This window comes from Gadus chalcogrammus, chromosome 17 (genome assembly GCF_026213295.1).
Source record: "Gadus chalcogrammus isolate NIFS_2021 chromosome 17, NIFS_Gcha_1.0, whole genome shotgun sequence".
Taxonomy (NCBI): Eukaryota; Metazoa; Chordata; class Actinopteri; order Gadiformes; family Gadidae; genus Gadus; species Gadus chalcogrammus.
The window spans coordinates 5518005-5544483 of NC_079428.1; the positions used below are offsets into that span (position 1 = coordinate 5518005).

General features: G+C 44.8%; 3 protein-coding genes across 9 annotated transcripts in view; 2 read left to right on the plus strand and 1 right to left on the minus strand.

Annotated features, from left to right (window-relative positions):
• LOC130370059 (ephrin type-B receptor 4b-like) overlaps nt 1–6489 on the plus strand; it is a 17569-nt gene extending 11080 nt beyond the window's left edge. Inside the window, exons 13-22 of one of the 2 annotated variants that reach the window (XM_056575700.1) lie at nt 295–359; nt 819–932; nt 1691–1947; nt 2645–2791; nt 3110–3178; nt 3653–3702; nt 3873–3972; nt 4287–4480; nt 4797–4955; nt 5583–6489. In XM_056575700.1, coding sequence (XP_056431675.1) covers nt 295–359; nt 819–932; nt 1691–1947; nt 2645–2791; nt 3110–3178; nt 3653–3702; nt 3873–3972; nt 4287–4480; nt 4797–4955; nt 5583–5688 — 1261 coding nt within the window. In that variant the 3' untranslated portion in view covers nt 5689–6489. The remainder of the gene's footprint in view (nt 1–294; nt 360–818; nt 933–1690; nt 1948–2644; nt 2792–3109; nt 3179–3652; nt 3703–3872; nt 3973–4286; nt 4481–4796; nt 4956–5582) is intronic. The other variant, XM_056575701.1, reaches the window with a different exon arrangement.
• Nucleotides 6490–6746: 257 nt separating this feature from the next.
• On the minus strand, nt 6747–12855 carry LOC130370096 (7SK snRNA methylphosphate capping enzyme-like). 3 transcript variants are annotated; one of them, XM_056575773.1, is made up of 8 exons: nt 12339–12855; nt 11358–11728; nt 10799–11004; nt 10183–10486; nt 9594–10098; nt 8979–9191; nt 8103–8211; nt 6747–7918 (listed from the first exon to the last, which is right to left on the minus strand). In XM_056575773.1, exons 2-8 carry the CDS (start codon nt 11681–11683, stop codon nt 7866–7868), a joined length of 1716 nt encoding a protein of 571 aa, XP_056431748.1. In that variant the 5' UTR covers nt 11684–11728; nt 12339–12855; the 3' UTR covers nt 6747–7865. The 3 variants fall into 3 exon arrangements, with proteins under 3 accessions (XP_056431748.1, XP_056431747.1, XP_056431746.1); XM_056575772.1 differs by lacking the exon at nt 12339–12855 and adding an exon at nt 11972–12332; XM_056575771.1 differs by having other exon boundaries at nt 6749–7918; nt 12423–12855.
• A 538-nt stretch (nt 12856–13393) lies between these two features.
• On the plus strand, nt 13394–25134 carry LOC130370114 (zinc finger CW-type PWWP domain protein 1-like). 4 transcript variants are annotated; one of them, XM_056575796.1, is made up of 14 exons: nt 13394–13740; nt 14059–14501; nt 14684–14763; nt 15589–15650; nt 16058–16162; nt 17498–17609; nt 18349–18424; nt 19214–19318; nt 19685–19765; nt 19893–19968; nt 20116–20174; nt 20262–20289; nt 20720–20857; nt 24432–25134. In XM_056575796.1, exons 1-13 carry the CDS (start codon nt 13719–13721, stop codon nt 20854–20856), a joined length of 1386 nt encoding a protein of 461 aa, XP_056431771.1. In that variant the 5' UTR covers nt 13394–13718; the 3' UTR covers nt 20857; nt 24432–25134. The 4 variants fall into 4 exon arrangements, with proteins under 4 accessions (XP_056431771.1, XP_056431772.1, XP_056431770.1 ...); XM_056575795.1 differs by having other exon boundaries at nt 13396–13740; nt 17498–17618; nt 24432–25130; XM_056575797.1 differs by lacking the exon at nt 16058–16162 and having other exon boundaries at nt 17498–17618.
• Nucleotides 25135–26479: the final 1345 nt, after the last annotated feature.

The window sequence follows — 26479 nt, forward strand, 5'->3', positions numbered from 1 at the left end:
ACTGGCTGAGCAAAGAGTGTCGGCACCTTCTTTATGCACAACTATTACTGCAAGAAGGCCTTGACCAGTTGGATGCAGTGGAGACAAAGAGTCAGCAACATGGGCTATGCTCATAGTGTGAGCATAAGCAGATTAACCCAAGTCAAAACAGGATAAACACAAAGATATCTGTGGAAAAATGTACAATGGGGAAAAAAAACATTTCAATAATAACGAGCCCTATAACTGTATCTAAAGAACAATATTTCAGTAAATCTTGTTGATAACCCCCCCCCCCCACACACACACATACAGGAGGAGGAAGAGAGAACGTGATCATGACATGAACAACAAACAAGGACATTATCTGATGGGACACAGTGAGTTCTAGATCAGTATCTTAGCATTTCTCTCTCTTCCTCTCATCTCCTCCCTCCCCTCTCCTCTCTCTCCTCTTCTCTCTCTCCTCTTTCCTATCTCCTCTTCGCTCTCTTCCTCTCATCCCCACTCTCCTCTTCTCTCTCCCCTCCTCTCTCTCCCTCCTCTCTCTCCCCTTCTCTCCCTCCCCTCTTGTATCACTCCCCCCTCCTCTCTCTCCCTTCCTCTCTCTCCCCTCCTCTCTCTCCTCTCTCTCATCTCCTCCCTCCCCTCTCCTCTCTCTCCCCTCCTCTCTCTCCTCTCTCTCCCCTCTCTCCCCTCCTCTCTCTCCCCTCCTCTCTCTCCTCTCCTCTCTCTCCCCTCCTCTCTCTCCTCTCTCTCCCCTCCTCTCTCTCCCCTCTTGTCTCTCTCTCCCTTTCCCGACGCCTCCTGCCCCTGTGTAACCGAGTGTGTTTCCATAGCGATGAAGGTGTACATCGACCCCCTGACGTACGAGGACCCCGGGGAGGCAGTCCGGGAGTTCACCCGGGAGATCAACCCCTCCTACGTCAAGATAGAGGAGGTCATAGGAGCAGGTGACCCATCCGTCTCTCTACCTGTCTGTCCATCAACCTGTATGTCTTTCTAATGTCGGTCCTAAGTCAAGAGAGTGGTGGTCCTATGAGCAGGGAAGCTGTCTGTCTCTCTGCCTGTCTCTCTCTCCTCATGTTCGTCCCATGTCTCTCTACCTAGCTCTCTCTCCTCATGCGTCTCTCTACCTGTCTCTCTCTCCTCATGCGTGTCCCATGTCTCTCTACCTGTCTCTCTCTCCTCATGCGTGTCCCATGTCTCTCTACCTGTCTCTCTCTCCTCATGCGTGTCCCATGTCTCTCTACCTAGCTCTCTCTCCTCATGCGTCTCTCTACCTGTCTCTCTCTCCTCATGCGTGTCCCATGTCTCTCTACCTGTCTCTCTCTCCTCATGCGTGTCCCATGTCTCTCTACCTGTCTCTCTCTCCTCATGCGTGTCCCGTGTCTCTCTACCTGTCTCTCTCTCCTCATGCGTGTCCCATGTCTCTCTACCTGTCTCTCTCTCCTCATGCGTGTCTCTACCTGTCTCTCTCTCCTCATGCGTCTCTCTACCTGTCTCTCTCTCCTCATGCGTCTCTCTACCTGTCTCTCTCTCCTCATGCGTCTCTCTACCTGTCTCTCTCTCATGCGTCTCTCTACCTGTCTCTCTCTCCTCATGCGTCTCTCTACCTGTCTCTCTCTCATGCGTCTCTCTACCTGTCTCTCTCTCCTCATGCGTCTCTCTACCTGTCTCTCTCTCCTCATGCGTGTCTCTCTGCCGGCAGGTGAGTTTGGGGAGGTGTGTCGAGGGCGTCTGCGGGCGCCCGGCAGGAAGGAGAACTACGTGGCCATCAAGACACTGAAGGGGGGAGTGACGGACAAGCAGAGGCGGGACTTCCTGTCTGAGGCGTCCATCATGGGCCAGTTCCAGCACCCCAACATCATCCACCTGGAGGGGGTCACCACCTCCCCCACCCCCTCCTCCCCCGTCATGATCCTCACCGAGTTCATGGAGAACGGAGCGCTGGACAGCTTCCTGAGGGTGAGACAGGCTCATACAGACAGACCGACAGACAGCTTCCTGAGGGTGAGACAGGCTCATACAGACAGACCGACAGACAGCTTCCTGAGGGTGAGACAGGCTCTTACAGACAGACAGACAGCTTCCTGAGGGTGAGACAGGCTCATACAGACAGACAGACAGACAGCTTCCTGAGGGTGAGACAGGCTCATACAGACAGACAGCTTCCTGAGGGTGAGACAGGCTCATACAGACAGACAGCTTACTGAGGGTGAGACAGGCTCGTACAGACAGACAGCTTTCTGAGGGTGAGACGGGCTCAGACAAACAGACAGGCAGCTTTCTGAGGGTGAGACAGACTCATACAGACAGACAGCTTCCTGAGGGTGAGACAGGCTCATACAGACAGACAGACAGGCAGCTTCATGAGGGTGAGACAGGCTCATACAGACAGACAGGCAGCTTCATGAGGGTGAGACAGGCTCATACAGACAGACAGACAGACAGCTTCATGAGGGTGAGACAGGCTCATACAGACAGACAGCTTCCTGAGGGTGAGACAGGCTCATACAGACAGACAGACATCTTCCTGAGAGTGAGACAGGCTCACAGACAGAGATACAAAGTGGAGGAAGACCCTCATCCACATGCCTTCTACTGTATGGGTTAATAATGCTCTCATGTGTGATTGTGATTGTGTTTGTTTGTGCGTGTGTAGCTGAACGACGGTCAGTTCACCACCATCCAGCTGGTCGGGATGCTGCGAGGCATTGCCTCAGGGATGAAGTACCTCTCAGACATGAGCTACGTGCACCGGGACCTCGCCGCCAGGAACATACTGGTCAACGCCAACCTGGTCTGCAAGGTGAGACCTGACCCCTGAACCACTGAACCCCTGAACTCTGCCCCCTCAACCTCTGAACCCTAAACTGGACTCAATTTGAACAACAAAACGTGTGGCACGTAAGAAGCAACCATCTTGGTTGTTTAGGAAAATGCCCTAATAGCACTCCAATAAGTGTGTGTGTGTGTGTGTGTGTGTGTGTGTGTGTGTGTGTGTGTGTGTGTGTGTGTGTGTGTGTGTGTGTGTGTGTGTGTGTGTGTGTGTGTGTGTGTGTGTGTGTGTGTGTGTGTGTGTGTGTGCGCGTGTGTGTGTGTGTGTGTGTGGGGGGGTTCTTCTCAGGTGTCTGACTTTGGTCTCAGTCGGTTCTTGAGGGAAAACTCGTCGGATCCCACATACACCAGCTCCCTGGTAAGTCCCTTAACCTTATCTTATTACATTAACCCTTATCATTCAACTTAACCTTTATCCCCTCACATTAACCCTTAACCTATTGCATTAACGCAATTACCCCTATCCTGTCACCTTAACCCTTATCACATCCCATTAACCCTTAACCTATTGCATTAACATAATTAAAGGTCCCATGACATGCCACCAGGTGTGAGTGTTATGAGCCGTACAAGCCGTTTTGAAAATCTGGCTCTTATCACAGTACAAGTGGGCGTGTCCACCTGGATGTCTGCTGGACGGATCAGTCGACCAGCCTACACATCACTTAACCAGTGACCTCACCATAGTGACTACCATGACAGGGTGCATGCTGTTTAACGGCTCACTGCACTAGACCTCATGGATGCCTGGTAGAGCTAAACAGACAGCGGTCGGCCACAGACGTTGTTGGACTGTGAGGTCATTCGTCCCTCCGTCTGTTTTCGTCTCTAGGGCGGAAAGATCCCCATACGCTGGACGGCTCCGGAGGCCATCGCCTACAGGTCAATAATATTCCTTATGTATTACTGATTATCTATTAGAAGTTAATATTGATTGTTTAGAATTGATGACAAATTAGTCGTTTTACTATTCATCGTCGATGGTGATCACTACTGCCTCGTTAGGCTTATTGGCTGACTGGAAGGGTGTTTCTGATTGGCTGACGCTGCAGGAAGTTCACTTCAGCCAGCGATGCGTGGAGCTACGGGATCCTCATGTGGGAAGTGATGTCATATGGAGAACGACCATATTGGGACATGAGCAACCAGGATGTAAGAAACACTGCCTGTCCTTCTTCATGTCTGTCTGCATACTTGCCTACCTGTGGGTCTCTCTAGGTGATCAATGCTATAGAACAGAACTACAGAGTGTCTGTCTGCCTGTCTGTCTCTCTAGGTGATCAATGCTATGGAACAGAACTACAGAGTGTCTGTCTGTCTGCCTGTCTGTCTCTCTAGGTGATCAATGCTATGGAACAGAACTACAGAGTGTCTGTCTGTCTGCCTGTCTGTCTCTCTAGGTGATCAATGCTATGGAACAGAACTACAGAGTGTCTGTCTGTCTGCCTGTCTGTCTGTCTCTCTAGGTGATCAATGCTATAGAACAGGACTTCCGGCTCCCCCCCCCTCCAGAGTGCCCTGTGTCTCTGCATGCTCTCATGCTGGACTGCTGGCAGAAGGAACGAGCCAATAGGCCCAAGTTCTGCTCGGTGGTGGCAGCTCTGGATAAGCTGATCAGAAGCCCCGCCTCCCTGAAGATCACTCACCCCGACGGAGCTGGGTGAGACATTTCTCTCCTCCTCCTTTCTTCTCTCTCCTCTTCTCATCTCTCTTCTCTTCTCTCCCTTCTTTCTTCAGGCTCCTTTCCCCTCCCTTCTCTCCTTCTCTCTTCTCTCCTCCCCTCTTCTCTCTCCTTCTCTTTCTTCTCCTCCACATTACAGGATAAAATATAACCTACGTTCTCGTTCTTGCTCTAATTCTTGCTATCTCTCTCTCTCTCTCTCTCTCTCTCTCTCTCTCTCTCTCTCTCTCTCTCTCTCTCTCTCTCTCTCTCTCTGTCTCTGTCTCTGTCTCTGTCTCTGTCTGTGTCTATGTAGCTCGTCCCATCCCCTGTTAGACCAGAGGCGGCATCCTCCTCTCTCTCTCGGTGGTTCGGTGGGCGAGTGGCTTGGGGCGATCAACATGTCTCGTTACGAGCACAGCTTCCTGCAGGCTGGTTTCACCACTCTGGACACTCTGGTTTCCATGGATACACAGTAATATATACTATAATATAATCTTGAATCATATTAAGGATGTTACCAGATGTGGTGCGACGAATCATTGCGACTTAAAAACATAACGACAAAATGGTTTGCGATTATCATTCGTTGACTGGGAGACTTTTAGTAGACTATTCCGATTTTATGGTAAAGCCATGTGCTACTTCTAGCCTGTTCCTATGAATTACCCCCCCATTCCACTGAAGTTTTTCGGTGGGGGACCTTACGGGTGCTTGGGGATCAGGGCGACAACGATAACGTAAACAATGTACAGACTAAAAGTTTGTCCTTTATGATAATGAGTCTCTATACCATGTGACTATACCAGATCTTGTTTACAGTTGCATATGAAATGGAAATACAGGAAGAATGGCGTTGAATGGTCTTTTTTAGTGACATTTTCTTTATGCACATTTTGTTCAAATATCATTAGAGTTTGAAACTATATATTATATTTACAACTATGTATTATATACAAATATGTATTACATATACAACTAAATATTATATATATCGATATATAGCTAGATAGATGATAGTTAGATATATAGTTATAGATAGGTATATAAACAACTATGTATTATGTCGATCTATATATATATGGTGTGTCTGTTTCCACAGCGACCTCCTGAGAGTGGGCGTCACCCTGGCGGGTCATCAGAAGAAGATCCTCTCGTCCATTCAGACACTCAGGAATCACAAAGCCACACCCACTCTGCCCTTCTGATGGATTCACCTGGCGGGATGCTCCCCGCTCAGCCAATCACAGCTCAGGAAACACAATGAGTGAAAAAACTCTTCGTCAGCATACATCCGTCTCTAGCTAACCTGCAGCTAACAGACCGATGACATCACCACTGATGCCGTAGCCAATCAGGAATGGACTGACCAGATCGTTGCTATGGAAACGTCTCAACCATATATATGACTTGTTGCTATGGAACCGTCTGAACCACATATATGACTTGTTGCTATGGATATACGTCCGAACTGTGTCTATGGGTAATACCTTGGAAACATCTGAACTGTATCTACAGGCTTGTTGCTATGGATACATCCAAACTGTATCTATGGCTTGTTGCAAGGACAACGTATGAACCGTATATATAAGACTTGTTGCTATGGAATTGTTTGAACTGTAGCCATCAGCTTGTTGCTATGGAAACATCAGAACTGTATTGAGTTGCTTGTTGCTATGGGAACATGTGGATGTTGCTATGGCTTGTTGCTTTGGAAACCTGTGGACCGTATCCAGTGTTTGGTGCTATGGTAATATCCTGACTGTACCTATGGCTTGTTGCCATGTACAATTGGACGAGTAACCTAGCACAAGTCAGGGCCTGCAGCCGGGGCTGGAGCTGTGAACGAGCCATGGCCTAGTGCATTGTGGGTGTGTGTCTTCACATTGAAGGCAGTTTATATCTCTATTAGTTTTATACCTGATATTGATTATTTTTAATGATGTATTATTATATGGTTTTTATTTTACTGTACTACCTTTTATACAAACCCAATAAATACCACTTCTACTGTGTGTGTGTGTGTGTGTGTGTGTGTGTGTGTGTGTGTGTGTGTGTGTGTGTGTGTGTGTGTGTGTGTGTGTGTGTGTGTGTGTGTGTGTGTGTGTGTGTGTGTGTGTGTGTGCTGTGGTAGGATGTTAATTATGTTAGTACTTTGGTACTACAGTATTTCTGCGGTATTATGTTAGTACTGTGGTAATGTTCTAGTACTTAGGTACTATGGTAATAATATGGTACTATGCAAGTATTATGGTACTACGTTAATACTGTGGTACTAGGTTAGTTATGTTATACTATGGTAGTACTATGTTAATACTGTGGTATTATTGTGCTATAATAGTCCATTGGTACTATTTTATTACTGAGGTACGATCTTTATCCTGTGGTACCATGTTAGGTTATGGGATAACTACTGTAGCTCTGGGTGTCCTGCAAATGTGACTTTTGGCAAAATATTTTCTATATAAGTTCTGTTGCTGTGGATGCTGGAGGCCTTTGGCTAAAAGAGCCAAAGTGCGATTGTGTCTACATCAGTTATCAAGGAGGTTTTAGCTTAGCTCTATAGAACTGCCCATACAACTACTGTGTTGTAGTTAGACGGCTGGGGATAACTACGAAGAGCTAGTGTAGTTGGACTTGTTACTGACTAAATAGTTAGGGTAGTTACTCTCCAGGTAGACCTACCTGTAGAGTAGAATAACCTGTATACTAACTTACCTTTAGAATACCTAACCTGTATGGACTAACCTACCTGTAAGGTACTCACTAACCTACCTATAGAGTGTAGACTAACCTACCTGTAGAGGGTAGACTCACTAACCTGTATTGTAGACTAACCTACCTGTAGAGGGTACTCACTAACCTGTAGAGTGTAGACTAACCTACCATTAGACTTACCTTTAGAGAAAATTAACTAACCTGTTGAGTATAGACTAACCTGTAGATCTGTAGTAGAGACTATTTGACCAGCTCAAGCTAGATGTAAATAGCACTAGTTATATATACTTATATCGATATAAATATATCTATATAGTGTTTGTGGGAACATGAAAACAGAGCCGAACTGTCATCAGTAGTTTATTAAAACCAGGAGCAATTGAGGCAGCTCTGGAGGAGTTGATGTCATCAATAGATATATGAATCAGTCGTACCTACTGACATCTCTCCTTACCCAGAAGGCCTTTCAGTCACACTTTATTTGAGTTTATTTAATTTGACAGTTTATTTGACAATCAGCTGTCCGATCTCCCAGCTGTGTGTGTGTGTGTGTGTGTGTGTGTGTGTGTGGCAACAGGTTTGTCTTTCAATCCTCCAGTCATCCCCATGGAAACCATGGTAGGTTCCTCTTCCTGTATCCCTTCCCGTGAAGGTTCCTCTTCCTGAGTTACTTCCTCTGGGAGGGGCCTTTGTGAAAAACGTACAGTGGTCTCTGATCACCTACAAAAAACACACACACACACACACACATATGTTAACTTACAACTAACAATCAGCCAGTAGTAATTGTCTGCCTGTGTGTCTGCTCGCCAGAGTGTGTGTGTGTGTGTGAGTAATTGTGTACGTGTTTATTAGAGTGTGTACCAGAGTTTGTGAGCATATGTGCGCGTGCGGGCGTGCGTACCAGATTCTGTGAGCAGGCGGTAGGATGTGAAGCCAGTTGTCTGTGTCAGGTGACAGCTGTAGTCTTCTGGGCGGAGCCTCAGTGTTCTGTAGTTCTGATAGGTCGTTTCCTGGAAAACAACATCAACTCATGATCCATCTGTGGTTTGGTTTCTAGTGAGTACGCGTGTGTGTAGTATCTGGAATTTAGTGAGTAGTGTGTGTGTAGTATCTGGTATTTAGTGAGTATTGTATGCGTTGTAGTAGTTGGTACCTAGTTACCAGTTAGTGTGTTTTCTATCTGGTATCTAGTTACCAGTTAGTGTGTTTTCTATCTGGTATCTAGTTACCAGTGTGTCTGTTCTATCTGCTATCTAGTTACCAGTGTGTCTGTTCTATCTGGTATCTAGTAACCAGTATGTGTGGTCGCTGGTATCTAGTTACCAGTGTGTGTAATCTATCTGGTATCTAGTAACCAGTATGTGTAGTAGCTGGTATCTAGTTACCAGTGTGTGTGGTCGCTGGTATCTAGTTACCAGTATGTGTAGTAGCTGGTATCTAGTTACCAGTGTGTGTGGTCGCTGGTATCTAGTTACCAGTATGTGTAGTAGCTGGTATCTAATTACCAGTGTCTGTGGTCGCTGGTATCTAGTTACCAGTGTGTGTGGTCGCTGGTATCTAGTTACCAGTGTGTGTAATCTATCTGGTATCTAGTTACCAGTGTGTGTGGTCGCTGGTATCTAGTTACCAGTGTGTGTAATCTATCTGGTATCTAGTTACCAGTGTGTGTGGTCGCTGGTATCTAGTTACCAGGGTGTGGGTTCTATCTGGTATCTAGTGAGCAGTGCGTGTCCTATCTGGTATATAGTTACCAGGGTGTGTGTGTGGCGGTAGTTACCGAGGCCTTCTTGCTGTGGCTGTAGCTGCTCCACGGCTGGGATTCCAGGATGAACATTCCGCCTGGCGCCAGGCTCTGATAGGCCCGTTTGAACAGACGCACCACGCCCGCGTCCCCTGATTGGAGCTGCACCCACTTGGTCACGCCCAGACACAGGATGACGTCGTACGTGCCGCGCCCGGGCCACGACTCCTGGCGGCACACGTAGTCGCCCTGGAACGACACAGTCGCTATGGTAACCACACATGATTGATCATAGCATAACATCCGTCTGTCTTACGTCTAGTGTCATCTCCGGGGTTCTGGGTCATAGTGCGCCCGGCCCGCCCCCAAGCGGGCTGCGCTGGGGTCAGCCTACTTGGAGCGACGGGATGTGATCGGCTCCTCTAACCCAACCGATCAAAGTATTCAGAACAAATATCGGTCAATGTGTTAAACGCTAAGCCCAAGCGCATGCTATGGTTTTAATCGATTATGTTAGAAGCTAACACTAAGCGAAGGATATGGCGTAACGAATTATGTTCTGGTGTTAGCTAACCATATGCTATGATTAAGCGGTAACTGGTCTGCGACTGGTTGAGGGCGTGATGAAGGTGTCGTTGCTAGGGAACTCACCGTGATGAAGGTGACGTTGCTAGGGAACCCTGCGTCGAGGGTGGGGAGGAGGAAAGGTGCGGCCAGAGGTCCACGAGACACCCTGAAGGAGAGAGGGAAGGACGTCTCCCCTTCTCCTCTCCCCTCCTCTTTCCCAGCATGGCCTTGGTGTCTCTCTGCGAGCACCAGGTCATGTGACAGGAAGTGTCTGATGTTGTGGGTCGCAGCGTCGACCAATCGCTGGTCGCGATCGAGTCCCAGGATGTGTGTGGGCCCAAAGTGCCGAGCGATGGTCAGAGTCACGTGACCGCTTCCACAGCCAATGTCCAGGACCCGCCTCTCTTTAAACCAATCAGGTTTCAGAAGCCTGAGACGAGGGTCCGGCCCCGCTCCGACCCTGCCCTCCCATTGGTCCCCGTAGAACCCATGGTAACCATAGTAACGGCTGTGGCCGCCATGCTGATAGCGATGCCTGTCCTTTGTCTTCTTCTGTGGCGGGCACTCTGTTCCAGGAACTCCTCCACATCTGCGGGGGTGGGGGGGGGGGAGTCAGTCATGTGACTAAAGTCATGCTAATGAGACCAGTGACTGAAAGGTCTAACTGACATACCTGCTGGGTTTGGCCCCGCCCACTAAAGGGGTCTGGAACCTGGTTGGTTGGGCGACACTGACAGCTGTGACGCTTTCCGATGACCTCACAGAGGTGGTACGGCGGCGCCTCCGATGACGGTCTCCCTGGTTACGGGGACCGTCTCCATGGTTACGGGCCTTGCGAGGCTGGCTAAGTGGAGGGTGGGTGTGTCTCCGGGGTAGGGTAAGGGGCGGGACCACGTCGTCACGACAGTTGATGGACGTGTTGAGCTCACAGGGGAGCGGAGACGGGGGAACACTGACCCCTCTTGTGACCGGCGGTACTGCAACAGAAGACACCATCATTGCTATCACTACTAGAGACGGAGGAACACTGCCCCTCTGGTGAACACAAGTACTGCAACAGAAGCTATCACTATCTCTGGAGACCGAGGAACACTGCTCCTCTTGTGACCGGTGGTAATGCAGTAGAAAACACTCAGTACTATCACTTGAGATTAAGAAACACTGAGCCTCTGGTGAAAGGCGGTACTGCAACCCTAACTCTATCACTACCATCAATACAGTACAGTGAGAGGTTAGGGCGAGGGTGTTAGAGTAAGGGGTTGGGGGGAGGTAGTTTGGGTGAGGGGTACCTGTTGGGGGTAAGGACCGTGTTTCCACAGTGATGGTGTGATGGCGGTTCCTGGGTCTTTTCCTGGTCTTCAGGGGTGACAGCAGGACCCCTCCCGCCCCCTCTAGGTTCAGGGGGTCGGTGATGTCACGGGGGACCAGGATCTCTACAGGGTCACCGCCCCGCGACGGCAAGGGCGAACACTTTGGCGTCGCCTGATTGGTCGACCTAAGATTCAAACAAAAGTGTCAACTCTGTTCACTTCATTATCATCCCTCCATCATGCTCTCTTCTCTATTAACCCTCCGTCATTCTATCACTCCTCAGAAGTAGTTTACAGGGTACCAGGCTATATAGTACTAGTTCAGAGGTTCAAGGGTATAGTAATAGTCAACAGGGAACCAGAGTATATTGTAAGAGTTTATGTGTTACCAGGGTATATAGTAGTAATTAAAGTGGTACCAGGGTATATAGTACTTATTTGAGGGGTAGCAGGATAAAAAGAAATTGTTTAAGGGGTAACAAGGTATATAGTAGTTGTCAACGAGGTACCAAGGAGATACAAGTAGTTTAAGGGGTACCTGTTAACTTCCTCATCCAGAAGGGAGTTGAGATTCAGCGGGTCGAAGATGTTCCCACCAAGCAGGAAGTTGCTGGGTAGAACAGGTTCTGATTGGCTGTCGCTGTTGGCCCGCCTCCTTCGCTTAGCCAGTCCCTTGAAGCCGACGCCCAGGGAGTACCGCCTCTTGCCCATTCGCTGAGACGAGGTTGGGGCAGGGGGAATGTGGGAGGACTGGATACCATTTTTGGGATGGAGTGGATGAGTCTTGGGGGATCTGAGCTGCTCTGACTGAAGGACAGGCACCTGCAGCGCCATTACTTCCTTCTCCACAGACATCTTGATCATCTTCTTCTGGGAGGGGCTTCTCTTTTGGCATCCAATAGCATTGGTCTAAAAAGATTAGATTGATTTACAGACAACAACCACACACATGATCCTATACTACAGCAGCAACGTCGCTATGGCAACAAAGCAACAGCAACATTGCTATGGCAACTTCCCTTTGGTAACGTTGCTATAGCAACGTCACTATGTAGTAAAGTAACGCAACCTCACTGTAGTGACGTCACTTTAGTAACGTTACTATTGCAACGTCACTCTAGAAACAGTTCTATCATATAACTTGGTACTTACAGTGCGAGTCCACTAAATCCGGCTACACGCGCTCCACAGTGTATTTGTGCGTACCAGTTAGCTCGTCTCTCCCGCCTGTCCATATGTGTGTGTGTGTGTGTGTGTGTGAGCGTGTGTGTAGTGATTAGCTCCTCTTCAGCGAACCGTTTGTGTGTGAAGTAGTTAACTCTTCTCCAACACTGTGTGTGTGTGTGTGTGTGTGTGTGTGTGTGTGTGTGTGTGTGTTTGCGTGCATGCGTGTATTGTAGCCTGTTGGGTTTCTGAGTTTGAAGACTGACAGAAACATACACTTTGGTCATTTACATAACCCCGCCCCTCGTCCTGGATCGACCACGCCCACTTATGAATACATTAAAGAAACACTCACACTGCCCACCCCGGTTGGCTCACCCCTCCCTCCTCAAAGAAAAATACAAGTGGAGAGAAAGCTCGCAGAAAGACTAGCTCATACCTAACTAGCACGACGTTCAGACTGTGATCTGCTGTTGCGCTGAGAGAGACATTAATATCAAAGTATTATGACTACATCCAACAGACTGGCTCTTACACGATCCGTTGCTCTCGCGCAGGCACGCTCTTTATATTCCACCAACACACACACACGTGACTGGCGCTGGAACGGACCAATCCCATTTCGTTCTGAAGTCATGCCTCCTCTCCCCGGCCAGTCAGATCTACTTTTCGCCTGGAAAACAAATAGGACCCGCCTTCCAGGCAGATAGCTGCCGTCATTATTGCCTGTTTAAAACACAAACTATTTCTTTCTGAAAACGAGTGTGAATTATGTTACAATTATGTAAGTTAGCGTTACACAGCACATAGCCTTTTATCGATGTAGCAATATATTAACATTTATATAATACCAACAGAGTACAGGAATGTACCCCCCCACAAAAAAACATACACACACACGCACGCACGCACGCAGGCACGCAGGCACGCAGGCACGCAGGCACACACACACACACACACACACACACACACACACACACACACACACACACACACACACACACACACACACACACACGCACGCACACACACACACACACACACACACACACACACACACACACACACACACACACACACACAGTATGAAGGTATGTAGGTTATCTCAATCTAATACTATATAAAGCCTTATAACCTTACATATTGCCTAACAACCTAGTATTTATTATCGTGATTGTACACTACTGTGCGTAGTGGTGTGACAATCGCAAACAGAGAGTATTAGTTCCCCTCCCCCACCTCCTCTAGTGCCCTACTTTACTCACTATTTATGGGACGTGTAGTTCTTTACGTAATGCTTCAGCCAAACTTATGGGATGTGTAGTTCTTCTCATACTGGCCTACTTGATAGTTTATATTTATGAAATATATTATTAGATATAGTATAATCAATTTATGTTATTGATTAAGATCTGAACTTAGGATAACGCAGGTAGCGTAAAAGGAAGGTTCATTATAAAAACATGCAAGGCTAAGTAGGAGCCAAAGACCCCTCTAGGCGGTGCTAGGGGATATATCAGACACACCGATCTGCGGCTTTTGGCGGTAAATGTTCAAGCTCGAGCTCTAGTTTCCCCAAGAAACGTAAAGAAGTATTTCATTCGTTGTCTCCGTTTATCGACAGAAATATACATATGTTTATCACATACCGACTTGTATTTAAACTTCACCTGCATTTATTAAGTGACGTTTGTTGCTATTGAATTGATTTCTCCGTTTTGAAGTCTAAAAAGAAATGGACAAAACTAGCAAAAAAGGTATGTTCACAAATACGTTTATGTGTTTGGATTGAAGTTCACATATTTCTGTATACACTTCACAATTAACAAGTCAACCTCATTCTTCATATATGATATCATAACGTCAATTATAAATTAAACTTAATCAATAAAGAATGATTGGACACGTTACGATATACTGTATGTAAGAATGATGTAGACTTGTTGATTTTGATTCGACGTTACATCAAAATGTAGGTGGATATTGTCTTAATAATGATATATATAAGGAATGCGGTTGGCATGTTAATTATGATATAAAAATAGAATGAGATTGACTTCATTTTGTTTTGACAGGCAAAGAAAAAGCCCGGTTTATCCCGCTCTTCCAGACAGGAGAAAGCAAGCCTAACCCCATCTCTAAAAAGAAGAGCCAACGTCTAGATGGAGAACAAAAAAGATTGCCTGACCCTATCTCTGGAAAGAAGAGCCAACCTCTAGATGGAGAACAAAAGAGACTGCCTAACCCCATCTCTAAAAAGAAGAGCCGACCTCTAGATGAGGAACAAAAGAGACTGCCTAACCCCATCTCTAAAAAGAAGAGCCGACCTCTAGATGGAGAACAAAAGAGACTGCCTAACCCCATCCCTGCAGAGAAGAGCAGACCTCTAGGAAAGGGACGGGAGGAAGACACGGCTGCTGGCCGAGAAAAGGCTGAAGAGACGGAGCACACACAAGGGGAAAAAATGAAGAAAACACGAGAGAAGAGCCAGACACCAGCAGAAGAAGGGATCGATGAGGTGTGAACAATGATTAGAGACTGATGGGTAGAGAGACTGAAAGACAGACGGAAAAATATAGAGACTAGAGAGTAAGATAAAAGTGGCAGACAGAGAGACAGACAGAAAGTATAGTTATAAAGAATACGTATAAGATATGTGTTGTATCTATAGCATATAATGCTTGTGTTTGTGTGTCCTAGTTTGAAGAGGTATTTGCTAGAGTCCTGGATGATGCCAGTCCCGGGCTGAAGGAAGAGCTACAGACCACCGTCCAACTCAGGTGACACGCACTCTCCCAAAACGAATAGAAACCCTACAACTCCTGAATCAATCTGACTTGGGGCGCCATTACATGCATTGCTGACGTGTGCATATCTACGTATGCATGTGCACGTTTGATCCCTATCCCTATCCCATATACACATGTATACGTATATGTAATTTAAATACATATACGTATAAATATGTAGTATGTACACTGACATACTTCAAATTTCTTTGCTCGACAATCAGAGAAACATAAATAATTTATGTTTCTCTGATATACAACTTGTCGGGCAAAGAAATGACTCTTGATTTTTTATGCAATTTATAGTCGACATGAAGCGCAGTTTGTGACGATCGTCCAGGCACGGCCCTTCCATTCGTTGGTGCTGGTTCACGGTTATCATGCACAGTTAGTGCAGAGCTTCAACTTTGAAATGACTATAGTTTTACATTTTCATTCACATTGTATCTGTGGTTAATGTGTTCGTGTACAGCTCTTTTTGTTCACCTCATTTCTAGTTGTTGTTATATTACCGGTAATGCTAATTAATATAGATGTTGCGTGTTCAAACATAATCAGAACAGTGGTTTTGTTTTAAGAAATCCTCAATACATTGGTCGTGTTTTAAGAAATCATTAATACAATGGTTGTGTTTTAAGAAATCATTAATACAGTGGATGTGTTTTAAGAAATCATTAATACAATGGTTGTGTTTTAAGAAATCATTAATACAATGGTTGTTTTTAAGAAATCATTAATACAGTGGTTGTTTTTAAGAAATAATTAATACAGTGGATGTGTTTTAAGAAATCATTAATACAGTGGATGTGTTTCCAGAACTCCAAGCTATTTCAAGAGGAAACTACATGATGAACAAAAGGACAAGGATGAAGAATACTGTAAGGCTCTAAACATGTCGCACCTACCATGTACTACACTGTAGATGTAACATACCATAGTACTATATACACTGTACATGTAACATACCATAGTACTATATACACTGTACATGTAACATAGCGTAGTACTATATACACTGTACATGTAATATACCATAGTACTATATACACTGTACATGTAACATAGCGTAGTACTATATACACTGTACATGTAACATAGCGTAGTACTATATACACTGTACATGTAACATAGCGTAGTACTATATACACTGTACATGTAATATACAATAGTACTATATACACTGTAGATGTAACATACCGTAGTACTATATACACTGTACATGTAACACCTACCATAGTTCTATACACACTGCACATAGTACCATAGTAGTCTCTCTCTCTGTTAGATGACCAGTGGGTCCAGTGTAGCGACTGTGATAAGTGGAGGAGACTGAAGTCTGGGTCCGAACCCTCAGACCTGCTGGGTGCCTGGACTTGCCCTCTCAATACAGGTACTCTTGATTATATGTAATAGTCTCTCTCTCTGTGTCTGATTGTGTTGTAGTGTACAGTAATAGTCTATCTATCTCTTATGTATTCTAGTGTATCTCATGTTTAATGTCATGGTACATATTTATTTAGTTAAATCTTTCATTGATTTTCTTTCGTTCTTTTCTTTCTTTTGGCATGAGTGTGATGAAGTTATTGCTTTATAATAAGTTTATTCACCAGTTTCCGGTCGACATTGATCCGACTGAACCCGTTGAAAAGCGTTTTAGGAAGGCTATTGTTAAGGCCAAGGTACTTGGTAATTTGCAGATTGTATAAAAATAGTGACCATCGTTCCCAGAGCGTTGGGCAGAGGGGACTCACACCGGCATGCTTCAGTCCATCACTTATTCAGAGCGTGAATATCGGTTTAATATCCAATATCATTCTAACTTTCATTCTAAATCATTCCAGTTGTTGCATTGGAATGGACAGTAGACCCTTTCAAAACGACCCTTCCCTTAATGCATTGCTTTAATAAGGAGCAGATACTCGTCGAGGACAAGATATTTATAAGAGATATGATAGCAGCGCATCCCGTTCACACACTTCGCACACAATCATTCCTGATAGAATATTCGATAATAACTGTTGCACTGTATCTATGATGTATCGTAGTGCATAGTAATTGTTTTTTTCTAATGTTCTTTAGTGCAAGTAATAGTCTCTCTCTAATATTTTCTAGCGTGAAGTAATTAGGGATGGGCACGGTTATTAGAATATTCGATTATTCAAAATGACGTGGGTATTCGACTTTAGCTGTAGCAGATATTTTTTTTTTTGTTGCCTAAAGTTAATTAAATATTATTCATTAGCTATATTAATTACATATTGATCCATTAAACGTGTATACTAATGCCATTTAATACTTAGAATACTTGGCTATACCGGCAACCTCTGTTCCAGCGGAGAGAGTCTTTTCCACGACGGGCTTGATTGTAAATCGCCTCCGCACCCGCCTATTCCCCGAGCACGTAGATATGCTCATTTTAACAAAAATGAGTGATGCAGTAGGTGGGCTTATGTCTTAAGTTAACTGGAAGTGTATTCGACATATTATATTTCCGTCTTACAGATAATATATTTTTGTTGATGTTCTGTTGTATGCGCACATCATGCGTAATGCGAGGCAGGCCTATGCGCTGCAAGTGGAGTTCTTACCGAATATTCGAACATTGATATGTCTTCAAATGCCCATCCCTAGAAGTAATAGTCTCTCTCTCTCTCTCTCTCTCTCTCTCTCTCTCTCTCTCTCTCTCTCTCTCTCTCTCTCTCTCTGTCTCTCTCTCTCTCTCCAGATGAACAGTACTCTAGCTGTAGTGTATCTGAGGAGGGGTCTGGGGACGATGATGACGACAACATCAGCACTAGTCTGCGGCCAGGCTGTCTCGTCTGGGCTCAGCAGACCGGGTATCCATGGTAACGCTTACACTATTGTAAGAGTATGTGTGGATGACGGCTGGTTCAAGCAGCCTCACGTGAAGGAGTCTGATTGGACTCTGGGGGCTGCGCAGGTTAAACCAGCCATCTCCACACACACTCAAGGCCGTTCTCCCAGGTGGCAACAACACCAGGCCATGTGTCGTTATCCAACCTTTACAAACAAACGGACCTCTAACACCCCCACCCTGGCTCCTTTGTCTGGAGAAGCCCAAAACAAATCACCTAGATGGAGTGAGGCAGCCACCTAGTTGGCTTGTTGCGTTGTCCTTGGCTACCACTATTTCTAAACAAGGCCCGAACTCAGATCTTCCGATGTGTGTCGTTCTTCCTACGACACAACGCCGCCCTCCGCGGGGGGTCCCAGGGGCTGGCCTGCTGCGCGACCCGCTTGACACTGAAGCTCTGCCGTAACCGAGTCAGCAAAGGCCCCGGAGCGGATCTGAAAGCCACTGGTTGCCTCTACACAGCATTGGCTTGTGATGTTGTGGTTATGCTCTTGGAAGCTTCAAATAAAAACGGGTTTTTCCAATTGAAAGGTTAAAGAAATAAAAAAACAAAATATTCAGAATGTAAATTCCCTCAGTGCAGCAGCCCTTTAATTCCTTTTCAATGTAACATAGTGGCGCGATGTTAAGATGTTATACATGTTTATATATGTGTATATACCTATATGTAGTATATAGTGACTTTGGCTGGCTTTTAACAGGTGGCCGGCCATGGTAGAGAGAGACCCAGACACCCACCAGTACTGTTGCTTCACCCACAGAACAGACACCAATCCTGTAAGACACACACACACACACACACACACACACACACACACACACACACACACACACACACACACACACACACACACACACACACACACACACACACACACACACACACACACACACACACACACACACACACACACACACACACACACACACACACACACACACACACACACACACACACACACTGTGGCATCCCGCCACGTAAACCTCGGCCTGGACGGGCCCGAGGGACCGTGAAGGACGGGGTATACCACCCCCACCCACCACCGGCGACGGAGAGCATCCCTTTCGCCTCCCCAATCAGGGTGATTGGTGGACACCTGGCCGGTGGCAGAGGAGCCATCTTAAAAGGAGGTCCAGGACAGCACAGCACGGCACGGGAGCAAGGAGGAAGTGCTCGTGTCCGGGAGAGGCTAGAGGCCCACGGAGGCCCTAGAGACTGCGAGCTCCTTGTTTGATTTAAGATGATTGTAAATTAAATGCTTTTAACGGCGTATCCGCACGCTAAAAGTGTTGTTCATCCGTGGAACCTGGCCCAACCGAGCACCAGGTTACCACAACACGCACGCACGCACGCACGCACGCACCCACGCACACTCAGGTGAGATGATAACCTGTATATCTGTCTAACCTATTCATTGAATGCATCCTATATATCCATTTAACCTTATATCAGTATCTAACCTATGTATCTGTTTATGTATTTCCTACCCTACCTTTACAGATGTTGGGGAGGGTCTTAAACTTCGCCTCTCAATGTGTGACCCCCTACTGTTTGTGTGTTTGTAGTCTCGGTATCATGTGACCTACCTCGGCCAACCAGTGAGCAGAGCCTGGCTGTCGAGTGGCAGAATCAAACCCTACTCCAGCCTGACCCTGGAGCGGGCTATAAATGTAGGATGCTTACCACTGTATCATGGCTATAGCTGTAGAATACCTTACACTGTATCATGGCTATAACTGGAGGATAAATACCACTAACACAGCTACAACTGTAGGATAAATACCACTGTAACGCCTAGCACTGTAGAATGACTACCACTGTAACACAGCTACACTATAGAATAACTACCACTGTAACACGCCTACCACTGTAGATTAACTACAACTGTTGCATAGCTACCACTGCAACATACATATTACTGTAACATACCAATCACTCGAACATAGCTATCACTGTTACAAGGCAATCCTTATAAAGTGCCTACTGTGCACCTCTCCATGTTACATTCTGTGTGTAAATTTGTGTTGTCATGTCAGATGCCGTCTCAGAAGCGACACATGGAAAAACTGAAAAAAGCTGTAGCCATGGCAGCACGGGTCCAAAAAGAAACCCTAATAGTATGTACTTGCCTGTATGAACCTGACTTTATCTCCGTTTGTGTTGATGTCTCTATCAGAGAAGGTAACGGAGTTGTGGTCTGTTTGTCTTAATCTGTCTGTCACTCTCTGTGTCCATGCCTCACAGACGAGGATAGACATGTTCGGTTTCCTGGGTCGCTTTGTGTCTGATAGGGAAAGTTCAGAGGACAGTGACCTAGGAGGTACACGCACGCACGCACGCACGCACACACACAAAGCCTTTTAAGGGATATCATAACAATTATACTAACATGTTTTCAGTGTAGTAGAAGGGTTCCGATGTTTTTATAAACACAAGATTACCATTCTTGCTGTGTCTGTGTTTGTAGAAGCTGCAGATGATATTTTGAATAATCATAATATCAGATTGGAACAGACCAATAAAAAGGTATACCCCACACACTCACTCACTGACCTATTTACCCACATGCAACCGTTGGTTACTAACAGTGTGGTTTGTATTCATGTGTTTTAGACAAAAGATGGGAGTTCAAAGCAGAGAGGTCAGTGATAATCAGATATTGTACTGATCAATATGTTGATGATCAGATATTAGACTAATCAATATGTCGGTAAAATATCAGACTTATCAATATGTTGATAGTTATCAAACTGATCAATATGTTAATGTCAGATATTTGCCCGATCAATATGCTGATTGTTAGATATCAGCCTTATCAATATGATGGTCAGATATCATACTGATTAATATGTTGATGATCAGATAACCAGATGGATCACTATGTGAATCGGATTCAGTGTTATGCAGAGTTATGTCATATAGATGTTAATATGATTTGAGTTGTCAGGCTCATTGTTTTTCCGGAAACATGTTCCAAGCCAGCATGCCTTAAGTCTGATGACAAAAATCTGTTTGAATCTAAAATATATACGCTGATGTAACAGCCGTATATCTTCTCTTTGGTTCTCCAGGGAGCCTGAAGAAGAGGAGAGAAAGAGAGAGTGATGAAAATGATAGTGATGAAAACAAGAGCTGCAGAACGGAGAAGGGGACGAAGAGAAGAAAAGAGAGAAAGAGTGGAGGACTTGAAGAGGAGAACTCTCAATAAGGTTAGACATATTTATATACAGTAGAGATGTAACAATCCACAGAAAGGCATTGGGCCCTGAACCTGAATGTTTGCGATGCACCTTAGGGGTGCAAGATATTGACAGATATGAAATTGCGTTATTGTTCATGAATACTGCGGTATTGATATTAATTGACATAAAAAAAACACAGAAGTTACACGAAAGCACATCAAAATAGATTCATAACATATCAAGACATCAAGTGTTCTTTCAACACAAGAGGTTACAAAATACTTTCTAAGTGTAAGTGGTTGTAGGGGGAAATAACATTTTTTTGCCATCTTGCTCAGTGGGGTAGAAGTATTTATTTCAACGTTCAAACGAGGGGAAAATTCCCTCAATGAGTTGAAAACAATCAATGAGCTCTACTATTATTTTCTGGTGACCCTTCATCCAGAATAGTGTGTCCTGTGTTTTTACTACGCATGCTCTTGAATAGTGCTAATGCTGTGGTGGAATTTCATTGAAACTACACAATTTACAGACTACCTTTGTTGTATGCTAATTTGAAGTACCCTCACATGTTGTGTAAGGGTAGCTGGGTTTCTTAATTTAAACGTAAGTGTTTGTTTTTTTGCCCAATGGCGGCACTCACACCGACAGAGCCATAGAGTATTATAACTTCCAGCACTGCTCAAAAACTACCACCCAGCGTAGCGCCAACCATGGCAACCCATTTTATATTACACAGATCAAGACCTAACATTTTATCAGCAAAAACAATGATAAAACAATGACGTCAACCTAGTGTCTGCCTGCCGTCAGCCCTGGTTCGAATGTTGGCGCAGTGCAACTATTGCATTCTCTGGGCATAGCCCCGTCGATCCCTCTCTGTTTCACACCCTTTCTCTGCACCCCCTCATCACTCCGTAGAAGCATGCACCATAGGGTATTTTCGTTTAGTGGACCCATGCTAATGGGTGGTGTCTGGACTTTCATCATATTTTGCGATTTCTTTTACACGCTGCAGTTTTAGATTTAATGCCTGGCCAGCCCTACCTGTACTTTTCTCAAAGCTGATTTTTCAGTCATCAAATAATAGGGAAACATTGTATGATTGGACTTAATTTATTTTTGTTGGTATATTAAAGGATTAATGAGGGATTTTCCAACCTGGACCCTATTTTCCCATCCATTGGGTCTAAGTGACTAATCTGTGCCACCATATTTTAAATTGGTCAAGTATTGAGCGAGAGAGCTTCAGCCATTGCAGCAGCGAAACCGGTTGCATTGTTACCCTAGTATTTCCCCATGGCTCGGCCCGTGTGGTCGCCATCGTCGCATCTTCGCAGAGATTGTGCATTATTGTATTTATTCTTTATATCTTTTGTCAAAAAAACATTTGACCCCTTGGCCTGACACCCTACGGCCGCCGCACACATTCTGGGCATAAACCTCGAGCCATGGTGAGCGAATGAGGTTATACGAGAAGGCCACAACAATAACAGTGGAGAATCGTCTCTGTGGAAACAAATGAGAAAACATTGCGCAAATACGTTGCAGCATTCGGGACAGACTGAGAGCTCAAGCCTACCGTCAGCTGCTGTGCAGCATCCTTAATGCTAATGTCCATCCCCTGGAAAATAAGCTGGTGCCTGGATCGTGGAACTCCAGAACACCGGATCACCACAGGGTTGCATCCTCAGCCCCTACTGGTCTCTCTGCACACACATGATTGTGTCGCCAGGTTCAGCTCCAACTCCATCAGCATGTTTGTGGATAACACAGTGGTGGTGGTGGGCCGGATCTCTGACAACGATGAGTAGCCCTGAGAAGCCCTATCTGGAGGAAGTGGCCGACCTGTGACTAGTGCCAGGACAACAGCCTCCTAACTAATGTCACCAGAACAGAACCAAAGGAGCTGATTGTGGAATAAAGGAGAGCACAACAGAAAAGCCGGGGACGCACACACCACTGTGCATTAATGGGCCATTAATTAAAGAGAGGGTCAGCAGTTATTAATACCTGGGAGTCTCCAATAACAGAGGTTCTGCCATGGTCAGCCCACACGGACACTGGTGAGAAAGGCAAGGCAGCGCCTTTATCACCTCAGGCAGCTGAGGAAAGTCAGACTCCCTCAGGATCTTCGGAGAGTAAAAGTGAGTTCAGCTGAGCGCTCTATTGGAACTACACCCCCCCCTCCTGCAAGACTTATACAGCATGAGGAACAGAACCAGAGCCTGGAGAATCGTGAAGGATCCTCACCCTTTCAACAACAAAGTGTTTCAGCTGCTGTGGTCAGGCGCCTCCGCAGTCACACGGCAAAAACAGAGAGAATGAGAAAGTGTCTTTCCCCAGGCCATCAGGTCTGTTTATACTGATCACCAGAGACCCACACATGCAGGCAGGCACACACACACAGTTTTACATCCATTATTACAGATCCTTTATTTCTATCTACACCTATTGCACATAGTGTTGCTACTTTACATAAAAATATTTGGATCTTCTTTAAATTGTAAATGCTTAAATGTAAGTTACTGTTTTTGCACTGTCCTGTAAGCATTGCAACTTTTGTTTCACTGTATCCTGGTATGTGCATTTGACAAAAAAAGTTCTTGAAGCTAAAATCGTTTTCTTGAAAGTAGCGTCAATGTACGCTATAGTACGTGTTCTGAAAGTGCTTATACCACTGACGGGTTCAGATTGTTATTGGTAGTGTCTGACAACATTATTGAAGGATCCTTACAGAGAATAATACTTTTTCTTTACACTTCCCTTGATCCAGTCTGCTATTGTGTCTAACCAAGCCCACTCCAGGAAAAGTCACTGAAATGTCGGAAATTTTCCTATTGTCATTACAATCTCAACTCTACTTCACCCAAAACCTTTAGATAACACTAAGCTACACTTTCCGAAGTCCAGAAAAACAAACTCTTGCCGTCCCTCTCCTCTCCAACCCTCACTGAGGTTTCTCCCTGCTCCTTAGGGGAGACTTGGTTATAAACAATAACACACGGACAAGCGAAAGGTAAAGAAAAAGTTTTTGTTTCTCTGCAGGGATCTTTTCTATAATGTGGTCAGACACATAATAACAATCTCAGCCCGTCAGTGGCAGAAACTACCATTTTTGGAGGTAATACATCGAAGGAGTGCTATTGCCCAATAGGGTTACATATCATCCAATGTCATGCCTGAAATTGTTGAAGCACTCTAACTCAATACTAGACCAATTTCATTTATATTGTCTGAATCACTCGCCACCACCAGATAAACTGCTGCCAGCTATTGCTCAATAATACAAGGTGAATGACACCGGGACTTGCATAATTAAGGAAAGCCCACACATGACGATGACTGTTGTACTCTGACAAACTCCCTGTGTTCATAAGCAGTTCCACAGCCTAATAGAAAACCGGGACTTTAAGTATTTTGGCCACCTTGTCTAACCATAGGAGGTAGTGATATGGTAAACCATGCATAATGAGGTAGCTGATACAGCTGGCCATCAAATTAGGTAGCTGATACGGTTTACCAGCCTAATGTATGTAGGTGTTAACGATGCTAAATGAGGTGGATCAAGAGGGATGACATGTGTTTGGTGTTTCCGTAGCATCTTCCGAAAGTCATTACCAGAAGAGACAGAAAGAAAGGACAAGGAGACCGCAATGAGAGAGCGCGTTGGAAAGAAGAGACAAGATGGAGATTATTACTTCCTCACTAAGAAATGGAGAGGATAGCATTGGTTAGAAGAGAGCCGATGATGGAAGGTACCGAGATAGAGGGATGGGATGGAGAGGAGAAAATAAGTAGAGGGGACTTCTACTTTATGTTTGAAGAGGAGTAGATGGGACTTGAATTTGTTCTGCTGAGGAAGAATAGTAACTTTTCTTTTTGTTATGTTGAGGAAGAATAGGAACTTCTAATCTTATGTTGTGTTGAAGATTGAATAGGGACTTCTAATATTATGTTGTGCTGAGGAAGCATAGGGACTTCTAATTTGATGTTGTGTTGAGGAACAATAGAGACTTTTATTGGTTTGTTGTGTTACCTGTAGACTGTTATTTGTTGTTGTATGGACTGGTGACAGGTCAAGGCTCTTAGTAGAGCAGCATATAGAAGGAAGCGCTGGTTTTAAGAGGATATGTTTGTTTCACCCGTTTTTTACGCCCTACTTTTTAATGTTCTCGTATAAATATGTTGGTATACTTTACATACGAGAAGTATTAGTTTAGCTTGTTAAATAAATACTAGAAATATTGTTCTATTGTTTGTTTAGAGTGGACGTGTTATTGTCCAACTGCAGTTGCAAGATAATAAATGTTGATTCATTTAACAAAGCATTTAACAAAACTGGTTGATATCCAAAAACAGTGACTCACTGGCTCACTCCCACACACACACACACACACACACACACACACACACACACACACACACACACACACACACAGGCTTGTCCACGAGGTTTAAACAACAGGAAAAGATGAACAATGGCTTAAGACCCTCCACCCTGGTTCCCTTTGGAGACAAACAGACACACACAGTCACAGTCACACACAAACATACATACATTTGTGTCCGGTAATTGAGTCTACTCGACAGGTAACCATCACCTGGAGGGCCTGATCTTGACATCTAGTTTGGTCTTAATAGTCAACATGTCTGTTAAGTTAGTCTACTGTTCAAGTAACCATCAGCTGGAAATCCTGTTCTAAACATCTAGCTTGATCTGGTTAATAGTCTAAATGGCTTGTAAGTTTTTCTACTCTACAGGTTACCATCACCTGGAGGTCCTGTTCTCAGCATCTAGTTTGATACAGTAAAATAGTTAACGTTTCTGGTAAGATGGTATACAGGTATCCACCACCTGACGTTCCTGGTCTAAACCATCTGATACGCCCGTTCACGTCAAACCTAACGGCTTTCTTTTATGATGAATAGAGAAAGGGAAAGAAAAGAAGGAAAAGGAAGTCTCCATTGAAAAACAAACTATCGACACAGACAGGAAGTCCCATACACACCGACATACAGGAACACGGACACACAAAACACACCAACACATCCGAAACAGCTGAACGTAAACACATAGAAAATACACATCTGCACAGAAAACGCAGACACACATGTAAAATACACAAATGGAATGTAACACAGGGTGAACAGCTCTTCAGTAAGCAGAATAAAACACAGAGTGAACAGCACCTGTGAAGGTAGAATACAACACACACACAAGATGAACATCACCTCAGTGAAGATAGAATAAACAGTAACTCAGTAAACAGTATAACCCACAAAACACACATAGTATGCACAGCATAGTAAACAGAATAAACACAAACGCACAGTGAGCGGTCTCCGTAAAAATGATAAAACGCATAACAGAACAGCAGTTCAGTAAACAGACAAAAAGACCTACAGACACACGGTGAACAGCAGGTTAGTGAAAACAACAACGATTGAATCCTGAATGTAATCCTTTAGATTGTGTGTTTGTTTGCATATGTTTGTGTGGGGAGGGGTAAATCTGTTCTTTCAAAAACTGGATTAGGGTTCCCGATAAATCTCCTTTGTGTCTAAATATTTCGACATTTATAATAGATACCATTCATATTTATATATTTATATTATATGAATTATTATTACAATGCAATGCATGTA